We start from the raw sequence: 17002 nt of genomic DNA, 5'->3' as shown, positions 1-17002 counted from the left end.
TTTCTAAATACTTACAGAATTTCATCAGAAAAATCTCTTATAGTACTAATGTCCTATTCTACGTTGTGTATATTGCTCACCTTTTTCAGGGAAGGAGGCTTCAAGACCTGATCATTGTATCAGCACAGTGTCCAGGACAGTGTCTTACATGGCAGGCACTAAATAATACTTACTGAATGTCCTAAAAGAGCACACATTCTAATAAGAGATACAAGGTCATCAGAAACAAATGTTAGGAGACTTCAGGAGGGTCCTGATGAGTTTGGGTGTACTTAGAACATTCCTGATTGGTCCAGGAGAGTTGGCAAGGTTAGGTGCACAGCAGGGAGTGGGAAGATAGGGGCAGGAATGGGGCAAATTACTGAATAAGATAGTTATCCTCCTCTAACAGTGACACTTCCTGCACTCATGGTAGCAGCTATTATCTAGCTATGTGATGAGCTCCTTCTCTCAACCTAATTCCAAGTAGTAGCTTTACAGAGATAGGCTGGATCCTTGGGGACTGCCTAACCCTGCCTAAAATTCCAACCTTCCTGTCCCATCTCTCTCCTATCCTTCATAGCCAAATTTCTCAAAAGAACAGTCCAAGGTGCTATTATCATTTCATCATCTTACACTCTACCCACTTCAATAAGGTCACTAATGACTTCCATTTTAGTAAAATACAGTGATCATTTAAAAATTATCATCTTACCTACCCTCATAGCCACATTCAAAACTACTGCTACTTCCTCCCTCTGGCTTCTGTGACATTATGTTCTCTTGGTTTTCCTTTTCTCTTTCTCTCTCTGCTCTGAGTTTGCTTTGGAAGCTCATGATCCTCTAGCTGGCCTAGGCCTGTTCCTAACCGTCTTTTCTTCTCATTCTATGCTCTCTCCCTAAGTGATTTCATCCATGTCCACATCATCAGTCACCATCTATACATCAGTGATCAAAAATTTTTATCTTAGGCATAGTCCTATCCTCTGAGCTCCCAGTACATATATAAAACTTCCTACTTTAAAGCATCTTTACCTGGATATTTTAAAAGTACCTCAAATTCAGCATATCCCAAACTGAACTCTGGATCTCAGTGCCACAAACTCAGTGTTCCCAATCTCATTATCTATCCTGTTGCTCAAACCAGAAATCTGAGTCATTCCTGACACCTTTCTACACCTCAGCCCCACGGTTTAATCATACACCAAGTCCTCAGATTTTGCCTGCTAAATCCTTCTCTAATTTATCTACTGTTCTCCATTGCCACTGTCAATACCCTAGTCCAAATTACCATTATTTCTTACCTGGATTACTATAATACCCTCCCTTACCTGCTCTCTCTATATCTCTCTTACCAAACTCCAATCCATTCACCACACTACATCCGGAGTTATCTTTTCAAAAGGCAATTTATCCTGTCATTCTTCTACTTAAAACCCTTTGGTAGTTAGGACTGTGGTAGATTATTTTCCAAAACAGCCACAATTATTCCCTTCCCTCACATCTTTTGTAAAGTGACTTTGTAGCTCCTCCCATTCAATACCAAGAGGTAGAGTTTACTTTCCCACCCCGTCAACCTGGGCTGGCTTATGAGTACTTTGACCAAAAGAATGTGGTAGGAATGCTGCTGTTTCAGTCCTTTCTCCAATATACAAGATTAAAAAGTCTTACTTGGCTCTGCCCATAAAAACTCCATGCCAGAGTACATTCAAACACAAGATGACACTCTGACTCCATTAATGTTCTCTTCCAACAAATTTATTGGGCTCCTACTAAATGTTAGGCCATGTATTAGATCCTAGGGGTTACAAAGACAAACAAAATATAATCATCCTTATGTAACTTATAGTCCAGAGCAATAAAGGGCTATAGATGTTATCGAGAAGTCTCTACAGTCAGAGTGCAAAGAGAGTCAGAAAAAGCTTCATAGAGAAGTGATATTTGAGCTGAGTCTTGAAAGAAGAGCAGGTATTTAGCTAGGGAAAGAAGGGTAACTTTGGCTGAGGGAATCCCAGGAATGGTGAAAGCAAAAGAACAGAGGCGTACAAAGGAATGGTCAGAGAAGTATAAGCAACTTTCCATGGCTGTATGGTGGAGTGTGGAGAATGGGGTTGTACTGGCGGAATGGTGAGACATAAGGCAAGAAGGGTAAGCATGGTTAGACGCTGACTGACGGCCTTAGGAATTTGTGCTTTATCCTATAAGCAATGTGTTTATAGGTGTAGGGGAAAGAAGCAGTTGAAAGCAAAGCTGAAAATTCTGCAGAGTGTTAGAAAAACTAATGGAGCAAGGTTCCAGGGAAGGCAGAGGAAAATGAGGTCAAAGACATGAGTGAAGAGTCTGGTCCTAACTAGGAGGAAGGAAACTTCTTCCTCTAAGGCTAGAGAAAAGCAACTGAAGGTGGTTCTCAGCAAAGATAAAATCATGGGTAGAGGTACCATGCTGGGGAAATCAATATCTATTAGCCAGGATTTTCTAACATGAGGAGACAGGGCCATTTTCTGAGAGAGGAAAGTGGCGACAGTTGAGAATAACTGCTGAGGGAAGTGGAAAGGTGGTCCAGCACAGGTGTAGGAATGCAGAGTGGTTCTGAGGGCTCATCCAAGATTGGAACCACGAATTTATAGTGGTGTTAACTGACAACACTGCTTAATATTTCTCCTTAAGACTTTAACAGAACAGAGGCAGGAGTAGATAAAGTAGATGTCAGAGTAATCCAAAGTTGAGGGTTAGGAGGGCAGACACAACAGAAGGAAAATGAGTGAGGATATGGAAGGAAATGCCTGAAGTAATGTACCATAGGGTCTAGACTGGATGAAGAAGGAAATGAAGGAGAGAAAGAGGAAGGAGAGAAAGAGGGAGAAAAGGGGGATAACGGATTGAAAGAGATACAGTCTCATTATATGAGACTGAAATGAAGGAAACAGGATTCTAGGTAAAGATGGCAGATTAAACACAGGCATTAAGCCTATTCCTTTTGAAAGCTCATTAAAGTGACAGTAAAGGCTTTTTTAAAGGCATGACCTCCAAGGACAAAGCTTAGGAGAACAGAGGACAGTAACAAATTTTTGCAAGTTGGAAAGCAGAAAGATAGTGGTAACAGATTTACCTTATCTAAGAAAGCTGAATCCTAAATCAGCCATAAGGAAAGTTGAGCAGCAGCCTGATTTGTACTGCAGAAGCCCTGAAATGATCAGGAATTGGCAGCACAGCTTTTATCCACCTAGAAAAAAACTGGGAGATTTTTCTCTGAAGTCTGTAGCCAGTCCGAAAGAAAAGGCTTAAGGATACTGACACGGGGGTTCTCTTACCGATAACCCTATCACTTTATAGAAGTGAGTCTTAAAAGTACAGAAGAGTAAGAATAAAAGTCTGAGTGCCTACGCTGGACAAGATACCTTGGGAAAGGTTCTTGATCCCAACTTCCACAAGTCCCTCTGAACCCCTTCCCCTTAAAAACTGCAAATTAGAGAAATATTTAAGGAATCACAGCTGGTTAGTAATGATACTAATTTAGATAAATAGTATTTCAAGACTTTTCATACCATCAGGAAAATAAGAATGTAAACCCATTTCTCATCATCTGTAGTCCCAGAAATACAGATCCGGCCATGATCTTTGAGGCTTTGACTTAAGTTCTTGTCTTCCCAGATATAAATGTCTAAACTATCCAAGATTAAAGTGTGAACATTTTATTCCATTTTAAAAGATATCTTTTAGAAGCTTGTTTTCATATTTTCATTACCCTTCCAGTAAAAAACCTTGACTAGTATTCAAAAGAAAGAAAACAACATAACATTGGAGAAAAGCTACATGATTTTCTTATTAAATATTTGGCACAAATACCTTTTACTTATGAATTATTAAAAACACATGTCTTTCAGAAATAAAACAGGAATTTTAGAGCTGCAGAGGGGGGTCTTTAAAGAACAACTAAGCCAAGTTCAGCTGGGGAAACTGAGGCTTAGAGAAGCAAGTGATTTGCTCAAGGTCACATAACTGGTTTACCTCAAGACTAAATTCCAAATTCTCTGGACTTGAATTTCCAGTACGATGCTCCTTCTACCAGCAACATTCTTTTCCATTACATATAATGCCTATCCAAGTCTGTAATGGACCAATTCGAAATGTGTAGAAGGTGTTGTGCTTTCTCCAAATCTCCTGGGGTAGTAAGAATCTGGGCCCATTGGAGTAAAGTTTCCAGTAGTGCCTGATGACTCAAAGCTTGCTGGGGAGACTGCCTCTGTATCTGACCAGAGGCTTAGCAGGACTCCTACTCCAACAAGTGTCTTATACTATCTCACTTTATGGGACTAAATATGCCTGGGGCCCAACAAAACAGAACACTCTCTTTGCAGTCAAACATACACTTCATCCTCTCTCAGAAAGGGGGAAACAGATGGGACGTACATTCCATCATCACTGTCCTTTTCTCCTATAACCAGTACTAAAGCAAGAAAACTTTAAAACAAGGGGTTTCCCGCTCTCCTACATACACACAGTTCTTTTCCGAGATAACTTTGGTGGTTGACCAATAGGAACTAGCCCCCAGTTTTGGAAATTCAGTTACAGAAAAAGGTAGGAAGTATTGTATTCTCATATTCAAAAAGTGCTGGAAAATCTGAGTCTAATTAGACTTTACCCACCATCTCACTGAGGCCAGGAGGAGCACAGTGCCCCACAGGGTCATAGGAACTCAGGGAAGAACATTTTTTACTGCTCATTTATCCTGCCAGTTGTCCTATTACAACTATGCACCAAGGATCCTGAATCAAGGGGGTGTAGATTACAAGCCAGAAGAATGGAAGGAAAAAACCTGCTAACAACCAAAAATGCAACTAGTCTTAGGAAATTGGGAGCTCTGGTCTTAATGGCCCCAGTGCTTACCCAATGCCACAAGCCCAACAGTTATGAGGGAAAAATGAACCTCCACCTGCTCATTATCACCTTACCTCTAGCTATGTCCATCTTCTTTGCTCCCATCATGCCCAAACCCTGCCCTCTTTGGCAGGGACAACTGGGACTAAGGCATTTACTAACGGTCCATCATATGGAGTCATAAGCTAGTTCCTAGGGAAGCTAAAGAGAAGGCAGGGGACAATCTTCACTTTCTAGTTGTCACTATAGAAACATATGACTCTGGCTTCTAAGAACTTAATGCCTAAACCTGACAATTCTAATACAGTCATGTGTCACTTAACAATGGAGATACATTCTGAGAAATGTGTCATTAGGTGATTTTGTCACTGTGCAAACATTACAGGGGGTACTTACACAAATCTAGATGGTATAGCCTACTAAACACCTAGGCTATATAGTACTAATCTTCTGGGAACACATGCAGTCCATGGTCAACTGAAATGTCGAAATGTTGTTTATGTGACATGACTACAGAGCAAAGCATAACATCAGTGCTTGATGGATGCTTAAATGAGTCAGGTCCTTTTTTCACATAATCATAGATAATCACAAATAGTTCTTCTTTCTGCATTCCAAAAGACATAATCCCTTTACCCTTTGGAGTCTTGTAAATTTAGCAGTGCAACACTGCGCACTTTTCAGTTCTTATAGCTTAAATCTATCCTGCATACTGCTGTTAGATTATCTTTCCAGAATCCTGAATTTGAACTATCATTTTGTTACCAATTTCACCTCACTCTGGTGGGACTGACTCACATTCAGAGGAGCTCTGAGTGATGTGAAACTGGTAACAGAACCTGGTGACACAAAGGGACGGGTGATCCCTCCCACCCCGCTTCTGTTCAACCTTTAAGGATCTCTCATCCCGGGACTAGACCGCCATCAGCCAACTGGGTGCTCACCTGCCTGGCCTTCTGTTCCTGCACTGTGTGATCCACCGGAAGTCCAAATTAAAGCCCGAGCAGTTCTCTTTGGCCAAGCTGGGGGGAGAGGGCACTAAATTAGAGCCTCCAGGTAAAAAGGGAGCCCCCTGAGCTACATCCCATCAGAATGAGGTGAAATTGGTAACAATTTCCCTCCTCAAAAAGTCTAATAATTCTCCAATATTTAAGGCCCTCTATTTTTGTATGAACCTAATTTCTCAGTCCTATCTTCTAGTGCTCCCCAACAAGGATCTTCCATTTGGGCCAAACAGTTCCTAAACAAGTCTTGCACACCTTGCCTCCACATCTTTGCTCACAACATTCTCCCCACACAGGATTCAGCTTCCCATTTTCCTTTCCATATCTGATCCAAATCCATCCTTCAAGGCCAAATTATGCTATTATATTTTTCTGACCACCTCAGTCCCTAGGTATTGAAACCGCCTCTGAATTCTTAGAACACTGTTGGCCATAGCTGTTCAGTATCTGGTACTGTTTGATATTGTTTGTCAACATTTTATATGCATGATCTTATCTTCCACTGAGGCTAATGAACTCTTTGAGATAGTCTCTTGCCTCAAGGATCCCCTTAAATACCAAAACAGTGGTGTGATGAGAGGAGGAAACTTGATAAACATTTGCCAATTGAACAATGTGTTCCTGAAAAGTAGAAAGCATAAACTAACGGAAAAGGCCCAGCTCTGTCCCTAATTAGATGAATGATATGGAACAAACCCTTCTTCCTCTGGCTTTCAGCATCGTTATCTGAAATATAGGGGACTAGACTAAATGCCCTTCTTGGCAGTCTATGATTCTAAAATATCTACTACAAATTAGATATTTTCAACACATTAAGAAAGATTATTTAATTGCATCTTATGGTAATCTCTTCTAAAACATAAAGAAACTCCCTCTGAATTTCCTAAAATTTGATTTTGACAAATGGATTTAGAAAAAAAAACCTGTAACAAACCTTTCACTTCTTTCTTCATAGAAAGAATTCCAGATCTAGTCAGCTATATCCTGACTGCTGTAAGAAACAAACTGTGTTAACAAGGTCCCATATAGATACTCTTTATGGAGGGAAAAAAAAGAACTCCAGTGGGGCTGGTAAACTACAGCCTGCCAGCTGGATGGCCCTGCTGCCTGTTTTTGTAGATAAAGATTGTGTTTTATTGGAACACAGTCATGTTCATTTGTTACATATCTATGGAAGCTTCTGTGCTGTAACAGCAGAGTTAAATAAATGCAACAAAGATCATACGGTCTACAAAGTCTAAAATATTTACTATTGGCCTTTTATAGAAAAAGTCTGCCCATCTTTGTTCTATACCCCAACATTCATCACAAAGTGCCAAAGCCCTAGATTATAGACCCTTTATCACAACTGGTCAGTAGGTGATTTCCCACTCATTCATTCAACAAATATTTACTGAGATTTCTTATTTCTAACTAAATCTGCATTCAATTTCCTCATCTGTAAAATGGCACATAATAGTATCTACTTTGTAGGGTTATTGTAAAAAGCCTTTCACACAATTCTTGGCATAAAATTCAAAAAATGATAGCTGCTATCACCATCCTCCTCCTCGTCTCCTCCTCCTCCTCATCACCCTTTCCTGATGTCCTGGGAGAAGCAGGCTCTCTCTGATGGCCATGATCACGTTAAGTGAAAGGAGAGAACCCTAGCAACCATGAGGCTTGACTTCATACTTGGGAAAGAGCTTTATTTTGACAGCACTCAGGTTGCAACCACAAGAATATAGGGAATGTTGTTCTGATATGAAATGGCAGTTGATCCTACAGCCCTCTGACATCAGAGATATCAAGAACTCACTATCTTTTCCAGAGTTTATGAGGATAACAAATATGATTTGAATTTATGAACACCTCTCTTGAGAACTTCAGAGTTTGCTTGCAGCCCCAAACTCAAGCAACAACATTAAAAGATAATGTGAAATTAAATGATTCCACTGACTTATCACTACCTCCCAAATCAACCATCTACTCAAATTTGGTAACAAACAAATTTTCCCACTTATTGTAAGAACTATAATTTTTAAAAAGCCTAAAAGCCTGAAATATTTATGTAGTTTTTTTCTAACTCAATCCAACAAGTGCATGGTGTGTATCTACTTTTCTCTTTTATAGTGTTGGTCATGTCTCTCTAATATGCATAGAATCGTCTGAGGAAATAAGTGTGCTTTATGCTCTTTTAGAGATCCTTCAAAATTCTAGATAATGAAACCCTAAATGATTCATTGGTAGAAAAAAGATCTAAAATCAAGTGCCAACATCAACCGATAAATAATGGATAACCCAAATGTGATATATCCATATCATGAAATATTATTCAACAATAAAAAGGAATGAAATACTGACATAAGCTACAACATAGATAACCTTCAAAACATTATGCTAAATGAGGGGGCCAACCTGGGGGCGCAGCGGTTAAGTTCAAGTGCTCTGCTTTGGTGCCCAGGGTTCGCAGGTTTGGATCCTGGGCGCAGACCTAGCACCACTGGTCAAGCCACATTGTAGCGGCATCCCACACAAAATAGAGGAAGACTGGCACAGATGTTAGCTCAGTGGCAATCTTCCTCAAGCAAAAACAGGAAGATTGCCAACAGATGTTAGCCCAGAGCCAATCTTCCTCATAAAATAAGTAAAAATTTTAAAAAACAGGCTAAATGAAAGAAGCGAGTCACAAAGGGCCACATATTGTATGATTACATTTATACGAAATGTCCAGAATAGGCAAATATATACAGACAGTAGATTAGTGGTTGCTTAGGGTGGGAGGGGAGGATTGGGGAGAAATAGGGAGTGACTTAATGGGTGCTAGGTTTCTTTTAGGGGTAGTAAAAAATGCTCTAAAAATTGATTGTAGCAATGGTCGCCTATTTCTGTGACTATATTAAAAACCACTGAATTGCATACTTTAAATGGGTGAATTGCATGTTGTGTGGATTATATGTCAATAAAGCTGTTCTATAAAAAAAGGAAAATCAAAAGCTAGGAATTCCATCTTACATCTAGGACTTTATAAAGCTGGAAAGAGAGTTGCTCTCATGCTAACAACAAGAAAAAACTGAGTAATCTACAAAATCATAACTTTTCATTAACTCATCACAGAGCAACCAAGTAGCCAGAAATCCAAGAAAAGACAAGAGCCTCCAAGGACAGATAAGACATCAACACTGGCTCACCTATGGTACTGTATGGAAGAAAGACAAGTAGGTAAGAAGAATTCAGCTAAATTTCTAAAGGTTAAGTGTGAGCTAGCATGACAGGATACCATCCTAGGAACCACAGACACATGAGGTATTTGCACCTATTTTTCCCAAATACACAGAACTGTATACAGTTGGTCCTCCATATCCGCAGGTTCTGTACTCATGAATTCAACCAACCTCGGACAGAAAGGCCTATGATAGTTGTGTCTATACTGAACATGTACAGACTTTTTTCCCTTGTCATTATTCCCTAAACAATACAGTATAACAATTATTTACATAGCATTTACATTGTATTAGGTATTATAAGAAATCTACAGATGATTAAAGTATATGGGAGGATGTGCCTAGGTTACATGCAAACACTATGCCATTTTATATAAGGGACCTGAGCATCCACAGTAGGTAATTTGGTATCTGCAGGGGTCCTGGAACCAATCCCCTGAGGATACTGAGGGACAACTGTACTACAAAGAGTAAATTTTACTGTATATAAATGATGCCTTAATAAACCCAACTTAAAAAAAATCGAGTGCCAGATAATTAGAAACAATCTAACTGCCCAACAATACTGGATGTGGTTAAATAAATGATGGTATATATTCATATGACAGATGATTATACAGCTATTGAAAACCATGTTAAAAAAGTAAGAGGCGGGGCTGGCCCCGTGGCTGAGTGGTTACGTTCGTGCGCTCCGCTGCAGGCGGCCCAGTGTTTCGTTAGTTCGAATCCTGGGCGCGGACATGGCACTGCTCATCAGACCACGCTGAGGCAGCGTCCCACATGCCACAACTAGAAGAACCCACAATGAAGAATACACAACTATGTACCGGGGGGCTTTGGGGAGAAAAAGGAAAAAATAAAATCTTTAAATAAAAAAAAAAAAAAGTAAGAGGACTATGGGAGTCAGAATAACGGCCCCTCAAAGATGTCCACAGCCTAACCCCTGGGCCTGTGAATATCTTACCTTATATGGCAAAAAGGACTTTGCAGATGTGATGAAGAATCTTGGGATGGGTAGCTTATCCTAGATTATCCTGGTGGACCCAGTGTAATTACAAGGGTCCTTATAAGAGGGAGACAAATAGTTAGCTAAGTACTTTTTAACTGATATGTCATTTAATTCTCCAGAATTACTTAGCCCTGAGTGTTCAACTGTCAACCATATAATTAGGCCTGACTGTGACACCACAAATCTAGTGCGCTGCCATTTGAGTACTCCAGGGTTTATTTGGTACTACAGACATGTCTATGGTGTTGGCTAGATGTTGCCTACACTAGCTGGAGTTCTCTCCTTCCCCTGTGTACCCAGCTACATCCCAGGAGAATGAGAATCAGAGTGCCAAGCAGCAGTTTCAGGTGCCAGATCCACTTTCATTACTGCTTCCATTTACTCCCAGGGAGCTGGAAAATTTCTTTAGATTCTGATAGACCAAATGATTGTCCCTTTATCAAATATTTATAGAGCAGCACTACTGGTCCACAACCTCTGGTAAGTTGAACAGGAGTGTCTAGCACAGTGGTTTTCAACCTAGGTAATTAGAATCACTCAAGGAGATGTTTAAAAATGCCCGTCCTGGGGGCCGGCCCTGTGGCTGAGTGGTTAAGTTTGCGTGCTCCACTTCGGCAGCCCAGGGTTTCGCTGGGTGGGATCCTGGGTGCAGACCTAGCATTGCTCATTAAGCCATGCTGAGGTGGCGTCCCACATGCCACAACCAGAAGGACTTACAACTAGAATATGCAATTATGTACTGGTGGGCTTTGGGGAGAAGAAGAAGAAAGAAAAGATTGCAACAGATGTTAGCTCAGGTGCCAATCTTTAAAAAAAAAGTAAGCATGTGAAAGATTTGCAATGAGCATTAAAACCAAATAAACCAAAATAATAAAAAAAAAACACCCATCCTGTGCCAGACCAATTAAATAGGAATCTCTAGCGGTGGGCCTCAGGCATCAGCATTTTTTAAAACGCTCCCCAGGGCTGAGAACTATTTCTTGTGAGAAGGACAGACAAGAAATCGATGCTTACAGTAGTGTGAGGCTGGCAAGACTCTGATTGAACCAATATACATTTTTTGGTACATGTTTAGTCAGGAGTTTTAAGAGGCACAAACATTATTTGATAACATTCATCATAGTTTTATACATGCAGAGGCCAATGTAACAGATGTGCTTTCAGAGGAAGAAAACAACTTAATCGTCCAGACAGTTTAATTCTACAATCACTCGAAGGATGAGAAAACTTTCTTTCCCAGGCAATGGCAAGTCACAAGGAAAACCGTGTTACCATGGGTTGAAGGTTGGATTCTCCAGAAGTGATGCTGAGACAGAATTTGGGGTGCAAGATGTTTATTAGAGATCAACACCTGTGAAAGGAAGGGGAGGAAGCAAGATTGGGCAGAGGAAAAACTGAACTGAGATGCAGGTTCTATAAAGCCCCAGCCAACCCAGTAGGGAGTTCCGGAGCAAGTATTTCCGGTCAGAGTGGCCAGGCCTTTACACCCTCCCTCAGTCAGTCATGGGATGCAGGCAGCTCCCAGCAAGGGCATGACCTCAGGGGATGTGGCTCTTTATAGATGAGGTAGATTCTGAAGTTGGTGGCAGCCAGAGGCTGTCTGCTGACTACACTCCCTGGAGCTAAGTAGCGAGTCTTTCCTTGAAGGGGGACCCAGACAGTGTATCTCTGTGTCTATCCTATAGCACCGTAGCAGTGGACACCGTGGATCAAGAGGTAGCTCCTTTTCTCAGAAATTTATTCTAATCCAGGCCTCCCTCTCTCTAGGAACACGAGAAAGAAAAACCATGGGACTATTTATTGCCAATATTTAAACAAGAAAAGCCCTTGAAGTTTATCAGACCACAGGATGAGTGTTCATTGTCTTAATGTTTTGGATTGAGCTGTTTGTCTAAGATCCCAGCAAATGCATCCAGCTGAGGCAGGATGCATCCCACATATAGCCACATGACTTTCCCTACTTGAAGGAAATGTGGGGAGCAAATTGAGGCTGAAAGGAAAGGAAATGTGGTATATGAACACATTTTTTTTCCCCTAAGATGTCTTTCAACTTCATTGTTTCTAAGAAACGATGGATTCAAAGCCTAGAGATTTAGAATTTTATGGGTCATCTATAGTAGTATAACAAATTACCTCAAACTCAGAGGCTTAAAATAACAAACATTTATTATCTCACAGCCTCTGGAATTGAGGAGTGGTTTGGCTTGGTGGTTCTGACTCAGGTTCTCTCATGAGGCTGCAGTCAAGCTATTGGCTGGAGCTACAGTCATCTCAAGGCTCAAGTTGACAAGGATGTGTTTTCAACATGGCTGTTGACAGGTCTCAGAAAATCTGCTTCCAAGCTCACTCATATGGTTGCTGGCAGGCCTCAGTTCCTCACCACGTGGGCTTCTCTATAACCTGCCTGAATGTCCTCATGGCAGCTAGCTTCCCTTTTCCTAGAGCTGTGTCATGACATAGCAGCTGACTTCCCTAGAGTAAGTGATTCAAGACAGAGCAAGAGAGCATGAGTGGGTACCAAAGACAAAAGCTGCAGTCTTTTTATAACCTAATTTTGGAAGTGATAGCCCATAACTTCCGCTATATTCTATTCACTAGAAGCAAGTCAGTAAATCCAGTTCACACTTAAGGAGAGGGGAATTAAGCTCCACCTCTTCAGGAGAGATGTATCAGAATCTGTAAACATATCTTTAAAACTATCAGAAAAATTAAACAGAATAGAAATGTTTAGAGTTCAGTTAGGTCTGCTTTTGCAATTGGGTAAGAAATGAATAATCCAACAAAAGCCATTAGCTATGTCCGCTGCAGAAAGTGTTCTGAGTAACCCGGCTTCATTCAGCAAGCGCAAAGACTCTCCCCAGCTGGAATACTCCCCAGCAGAAATCTATGCCATGGCTACCAAACCAGGGAAGGCCATTTCTCAAATGCAAGAGCAAAGTCAAATACAGAAATGTCTTCAACGGGGCTGGCCCGGTGGCGCATCGGTCAAGTTCACATGTTCCGCTTCAGCGGCTCAGGGTTTGCCGGCCCGGATCCCGGGTGCGGACATGGTGCCGCGTGTCAAGCCATGTTGTGGCAGGCATCCCATATATAAAGTAGAGGAAGATGGGCACAGATGTTAGCTCAAGGCCAGGATTCCTCAGCAAAAAAGAGAAGGATTGGCAGCAGTTAGCTCAGGGCTAATCTTCCTCAAAAAAAAAAAAAAAAAAAGAAATGTCTTCACCCACTGCACTGTATCCTTAGAAATAACACCACCCTGAATCCTGCTCTCTTTTGGTCCTTAGGCTTCTTAATCTCCATGATAGTATATGTGGGGTTTTGCTTCTTTTTAACACTTTTTAAATTGGGGAAATTTTAAATACAGAAAAGTACAACTAAAAAAATAATCATCCATACTTCCACTTTCCAGAATTAATTTACTGTTACTATCTCAGCATAAATGTTTTAGTTTTCTGCTTTTTAAAGAAATATCCCATTTATTTATGACTATCATGGCTTCTCTATTACTTACTTACTTATTTATTTACATTTACTTTGTGAGGAAGATTGGCCCTGAGCTAACATCTGTTGCCAATTTTTCTCTATTTTACATGGGATGCCACCACAGTGTGGCTTGAGGAGCAGTGCTAGGTCCATGCCCGGGATCCGAACCTGCCAAAGCGGAGTAAGCAAACTTAACCACTACATTATTGGGCCAGCCCTTAAATTCTTTATTTTTATACAATTCTTGACTGCCTTCACTATTGAGAATTTTTTTTCCAAGAACACACTATACTTTCAAAACTTGCAGATTTTTACTTGATTCATGAAATTTTATTGTATTCTATCGTTTTTAATTTAAAAAATTAAAATTGAAGTTATATATGCATGTAAAGAGGTATGTAGTTTCTCAAGGCTTACAATGAAAACTTTCAGTCCTCTGGTCCCTATCCTCTCTATTTTCTGTTCCCCAGGAGCACCTGCTTCCAATTTTTTTAGCAGATCCATTTAGTATTTATATCTATATTTCTAATAATATTCTTATATTGATATTTCTTGGGTTTTCCACTTCAGACATTACCTGTTGATTTCCCACAATGGAAGATGAGGATTTAGCTTTCTTCCATCACTAGCCCTGCCCCCAGTACATACACCTGAACTTCCTGTACCTTCTACTTTCCCAATATAATTGTTTCTTTATTTGGGTTAGCTCAATAATCAATGTTTAAGTTACTATGACTTCAGCTTTCGGTACTATTTACTATGAAAGAGGAAGTTTATCTCACTTTACTTCCCTCATGCCTCCAACACAGTAACCCTCCTTCCCATCATTTTAAAGTAATTACAGGGCCAGCCCCGTGGCCAAGTGGTTAAGTTCACGCACTCCGCTTCGGCGGCTCAGGGTTTCACCAGTTCGGATCCTGGGCACCGACACAGCACTGCTCATTGACCATGCTGAGGCAGCATCCCACATGCCACAACTAGAAGGACCCACAACTAAAAATACACAACTATGTACCTTGGGGCTTTGGGAGAAAAAGGAAAAATAAAATCTTTAAAGTAATTATATCATGATTTTGGCTAGACTGAGTCAATGATTACATATGATTATTATGCGTATATAAACATTAGTTACAGCTGAGCCATTCAGTAATTGATAATTAATGTTTCTCCTGCACATTTTTGTTGTCTGCCTTGGTATTACTGTATTCTCATTTCTTAGTTTTCTAGATACTCAACAATAATTTAACCCCAAACTAACCACCAAGTGCTCAAAACTCCTCTCAAAATGTTCAGACACATCAAGTATTCTGTCATTTTCATCAGAAGAAACAGGATTATCTTTAAAACATTGTGCCCAAAACTTTTTGATTTACTCCTGTCTGGTCTGGTTGCCTTCTATATTGGGTACACAGGTGTTATCCTGGAATCTCTATTCATCATCATCCGAGGGATTCTTTTTCCTAAATCCTTTGTCTTTCTTTTTCTTAGTTTATACCAGGGTTTTGGTGTTATCTATCCTCTAGCAGCTTTCTGAAACAGATGCCTTGAATGCAAATGTCTGAAAACTTCTTATTCTACTCTCACACTTGAATGACAGTTTGACTAGATACAGATTTAAGAATTTTGAAAGCATTCTTCCATTGTTTTATAGTTTCTAGTGTTGCTGTTAAGATGTTCAAAGCTATTTTAATTCCTTTATATATGATATCCCCCCTTCTCTCTGGAAGCTTGTAGGACGTTCTCTTTGTCATCAGAGTTATAACATTTCACAATGACAACCTTGGTCTATTTCTTTTCATGCATTTTGCTGGGCACTGTTTCCTTTCAGTATAGAAACTCAGCTCCTTTCATTCTGAAAAATGTTTTTGTATCATTTCACTGATGATTTCTTCCCCCTTCATTTTCTCTGTTTTCTCTTTCCGGAATTCCTAATATTCAAATATTGGATCTCGTTGGATGCTCCTTTAATTTTCTTATCATTTCTCTATTTTCCATCAATTTGTGAGGTTTTTGTTGTTGTTGTTTTGCTGAGGAAGATTCACCTTGAGCTAACACCTGTGCCAGTCTTCCTCTGTGTTGTATGTGAGTTGCTGCCACAACATGGCCACCAACAAGTGGTATAGGTCCATGCCCTGGAACCAAACACAGGTCGCTGTAGGGGATCAGAATTGGCCACCCCAAAATGTGTCTCTTTGGCATAAGGATTATTTTGGGCTGGTTTCTTTTAAAAACTGCAGACGTGGGAAAAGCTCTGAAAACCAAGTAGAAGTTACCCTTTGTAAAAGACATTTACATTTGTAATGGAAATCTCCATTTGTAAAGATGTTTCCCTCTCTGTACCAGGAAGAAGGCGGGATGACCTTATTTCCAGAAACTCTTATCAATGTGGAAGACAAGAATTTAATCTGCATAATAACCTTACTCTTGTTTACTGTGCTTTTCTGGTAATCTCCCATAACTGACTCCCCACACCCCTAATATCCTCCTTTGTCTTTAGCTGAAGATAGTATCTAAGGTAACAGCCTCTGGCATTTTGAAGAGTTGCTCAGTTTTCCTGGGTTATTTCCTGTTATTATTCTGTCTCATGTGAATTTAATTCATAGCCCAGCCAGAGGACCCAGGGGACAGAGGATATGTCTTCCTCCCCTACACCACCAAGGCAGAGTGCACCAAACTTAACCACTAGGCCATGGGGCCAGTCCCATCAATTTGTTGTTTTATTGTGCTTTCTGAAAAATTTTTCAAAAAATTCTTTCCAACCTTTCTATTGAATTTTTCATCTTAGTATCAGTACTTTCTTGTTTTCTAAATACTCCTTTTTAAAATACAGCATTGGGGCTGGCCTTGTGGCTGAGTGGTTAAGTTCCTGTGCTCCGCTGCAGGCGGCCCAGTGTTTCGTTGGTTCTAATCCTGGGCACGGACATGGCACTGCTCATCAAACCACACTGAGGCAGCATCCCACCTGCCACAACTAGAACAACCCACAATGAAGAACATACAACTATGTACTGGGGGGCTTTGGGGAGAAAAAGGAAAAAATAAAATCTTTAAAATATAGCATTATGAGGGCAAGCCCTGTGGCTGAGTGGTTGGGTTTGCATGCTCCGCTTTGGCGGCCTGGGGTTTTGCCGGTTCAGATCCTGGGCACGGACATGGCACCGCTTGTCAGGCCATGCTGAGGTGGTGTCCCACGTAGCACAACCAGAGGCACTCACAACTAGAATATACCACTACGTACTGGGGGGCTTTCGGGAGAAGAAGAAAAAAAAATAGCATTATGCTTTTGGATTCATGAATGCAATATTCTCTCATCTCTCAACGAAGGCAAGGATTTTGGTGTGTTTTGTTCACTGCTGTATCTCTAGCTCCTAGAATGGTGGCACTCAGATACTCAAATATTAATAATAAGTCTGAGTAATGTAACCTTTTTTGAAGTTTTCTTCTGT

At 40.5% G+C, this 17002-nt stretch overlaps 1 protein-coding gene across 4 annotated transcripts in view; it reads right to left on the bottom strand.

Annotated features, from left to right (window-relative positions):
- Positions 1-17002, bottom strand: part of EIF2B3 (eukaryotic translation initiation factor 2B subunit gamma) — a 129113-nt gene that overhangs the window by 53010 nt on the left and 59101 nt on the right. For 2 of the 4 annotated variants that reach the window (XM_070510037.1, XM_070510038.1), the window contains exon 6: positions 5802-5879. The exons of the other annotated variants lie outside the window; for them this stretch is intronic. In XM_070510037.1, the coding sequence (XP_070366138.1) occupies positions 5802-5879 (78 nt within the window). The remainder of the gene's footprint in view (positions 1-5801; positions 5880-17002) is intronic. 4 annotated transcript variants of the gene reach the window in all.

The sequence above is a fragment of the Equus asinus genome, chromosome 5 (assembly GCF_041296235.1).
Source record: "Equus asinus isolate D_3611 breed Donkey chromosome 5, EquAss-T2T_v2, whole genome shotgun sequence".
NCBI classification, from domain to species: Eukaryota; Metazoa; Chordata; class Mammalia; order Perissodactyla; family Equidae; genus Equus; species Equus asinus.
Note: the sequence above shows the minus strand (reverse complement) of the source record. Positions and strands in the feature narration are given on the sequence as shown.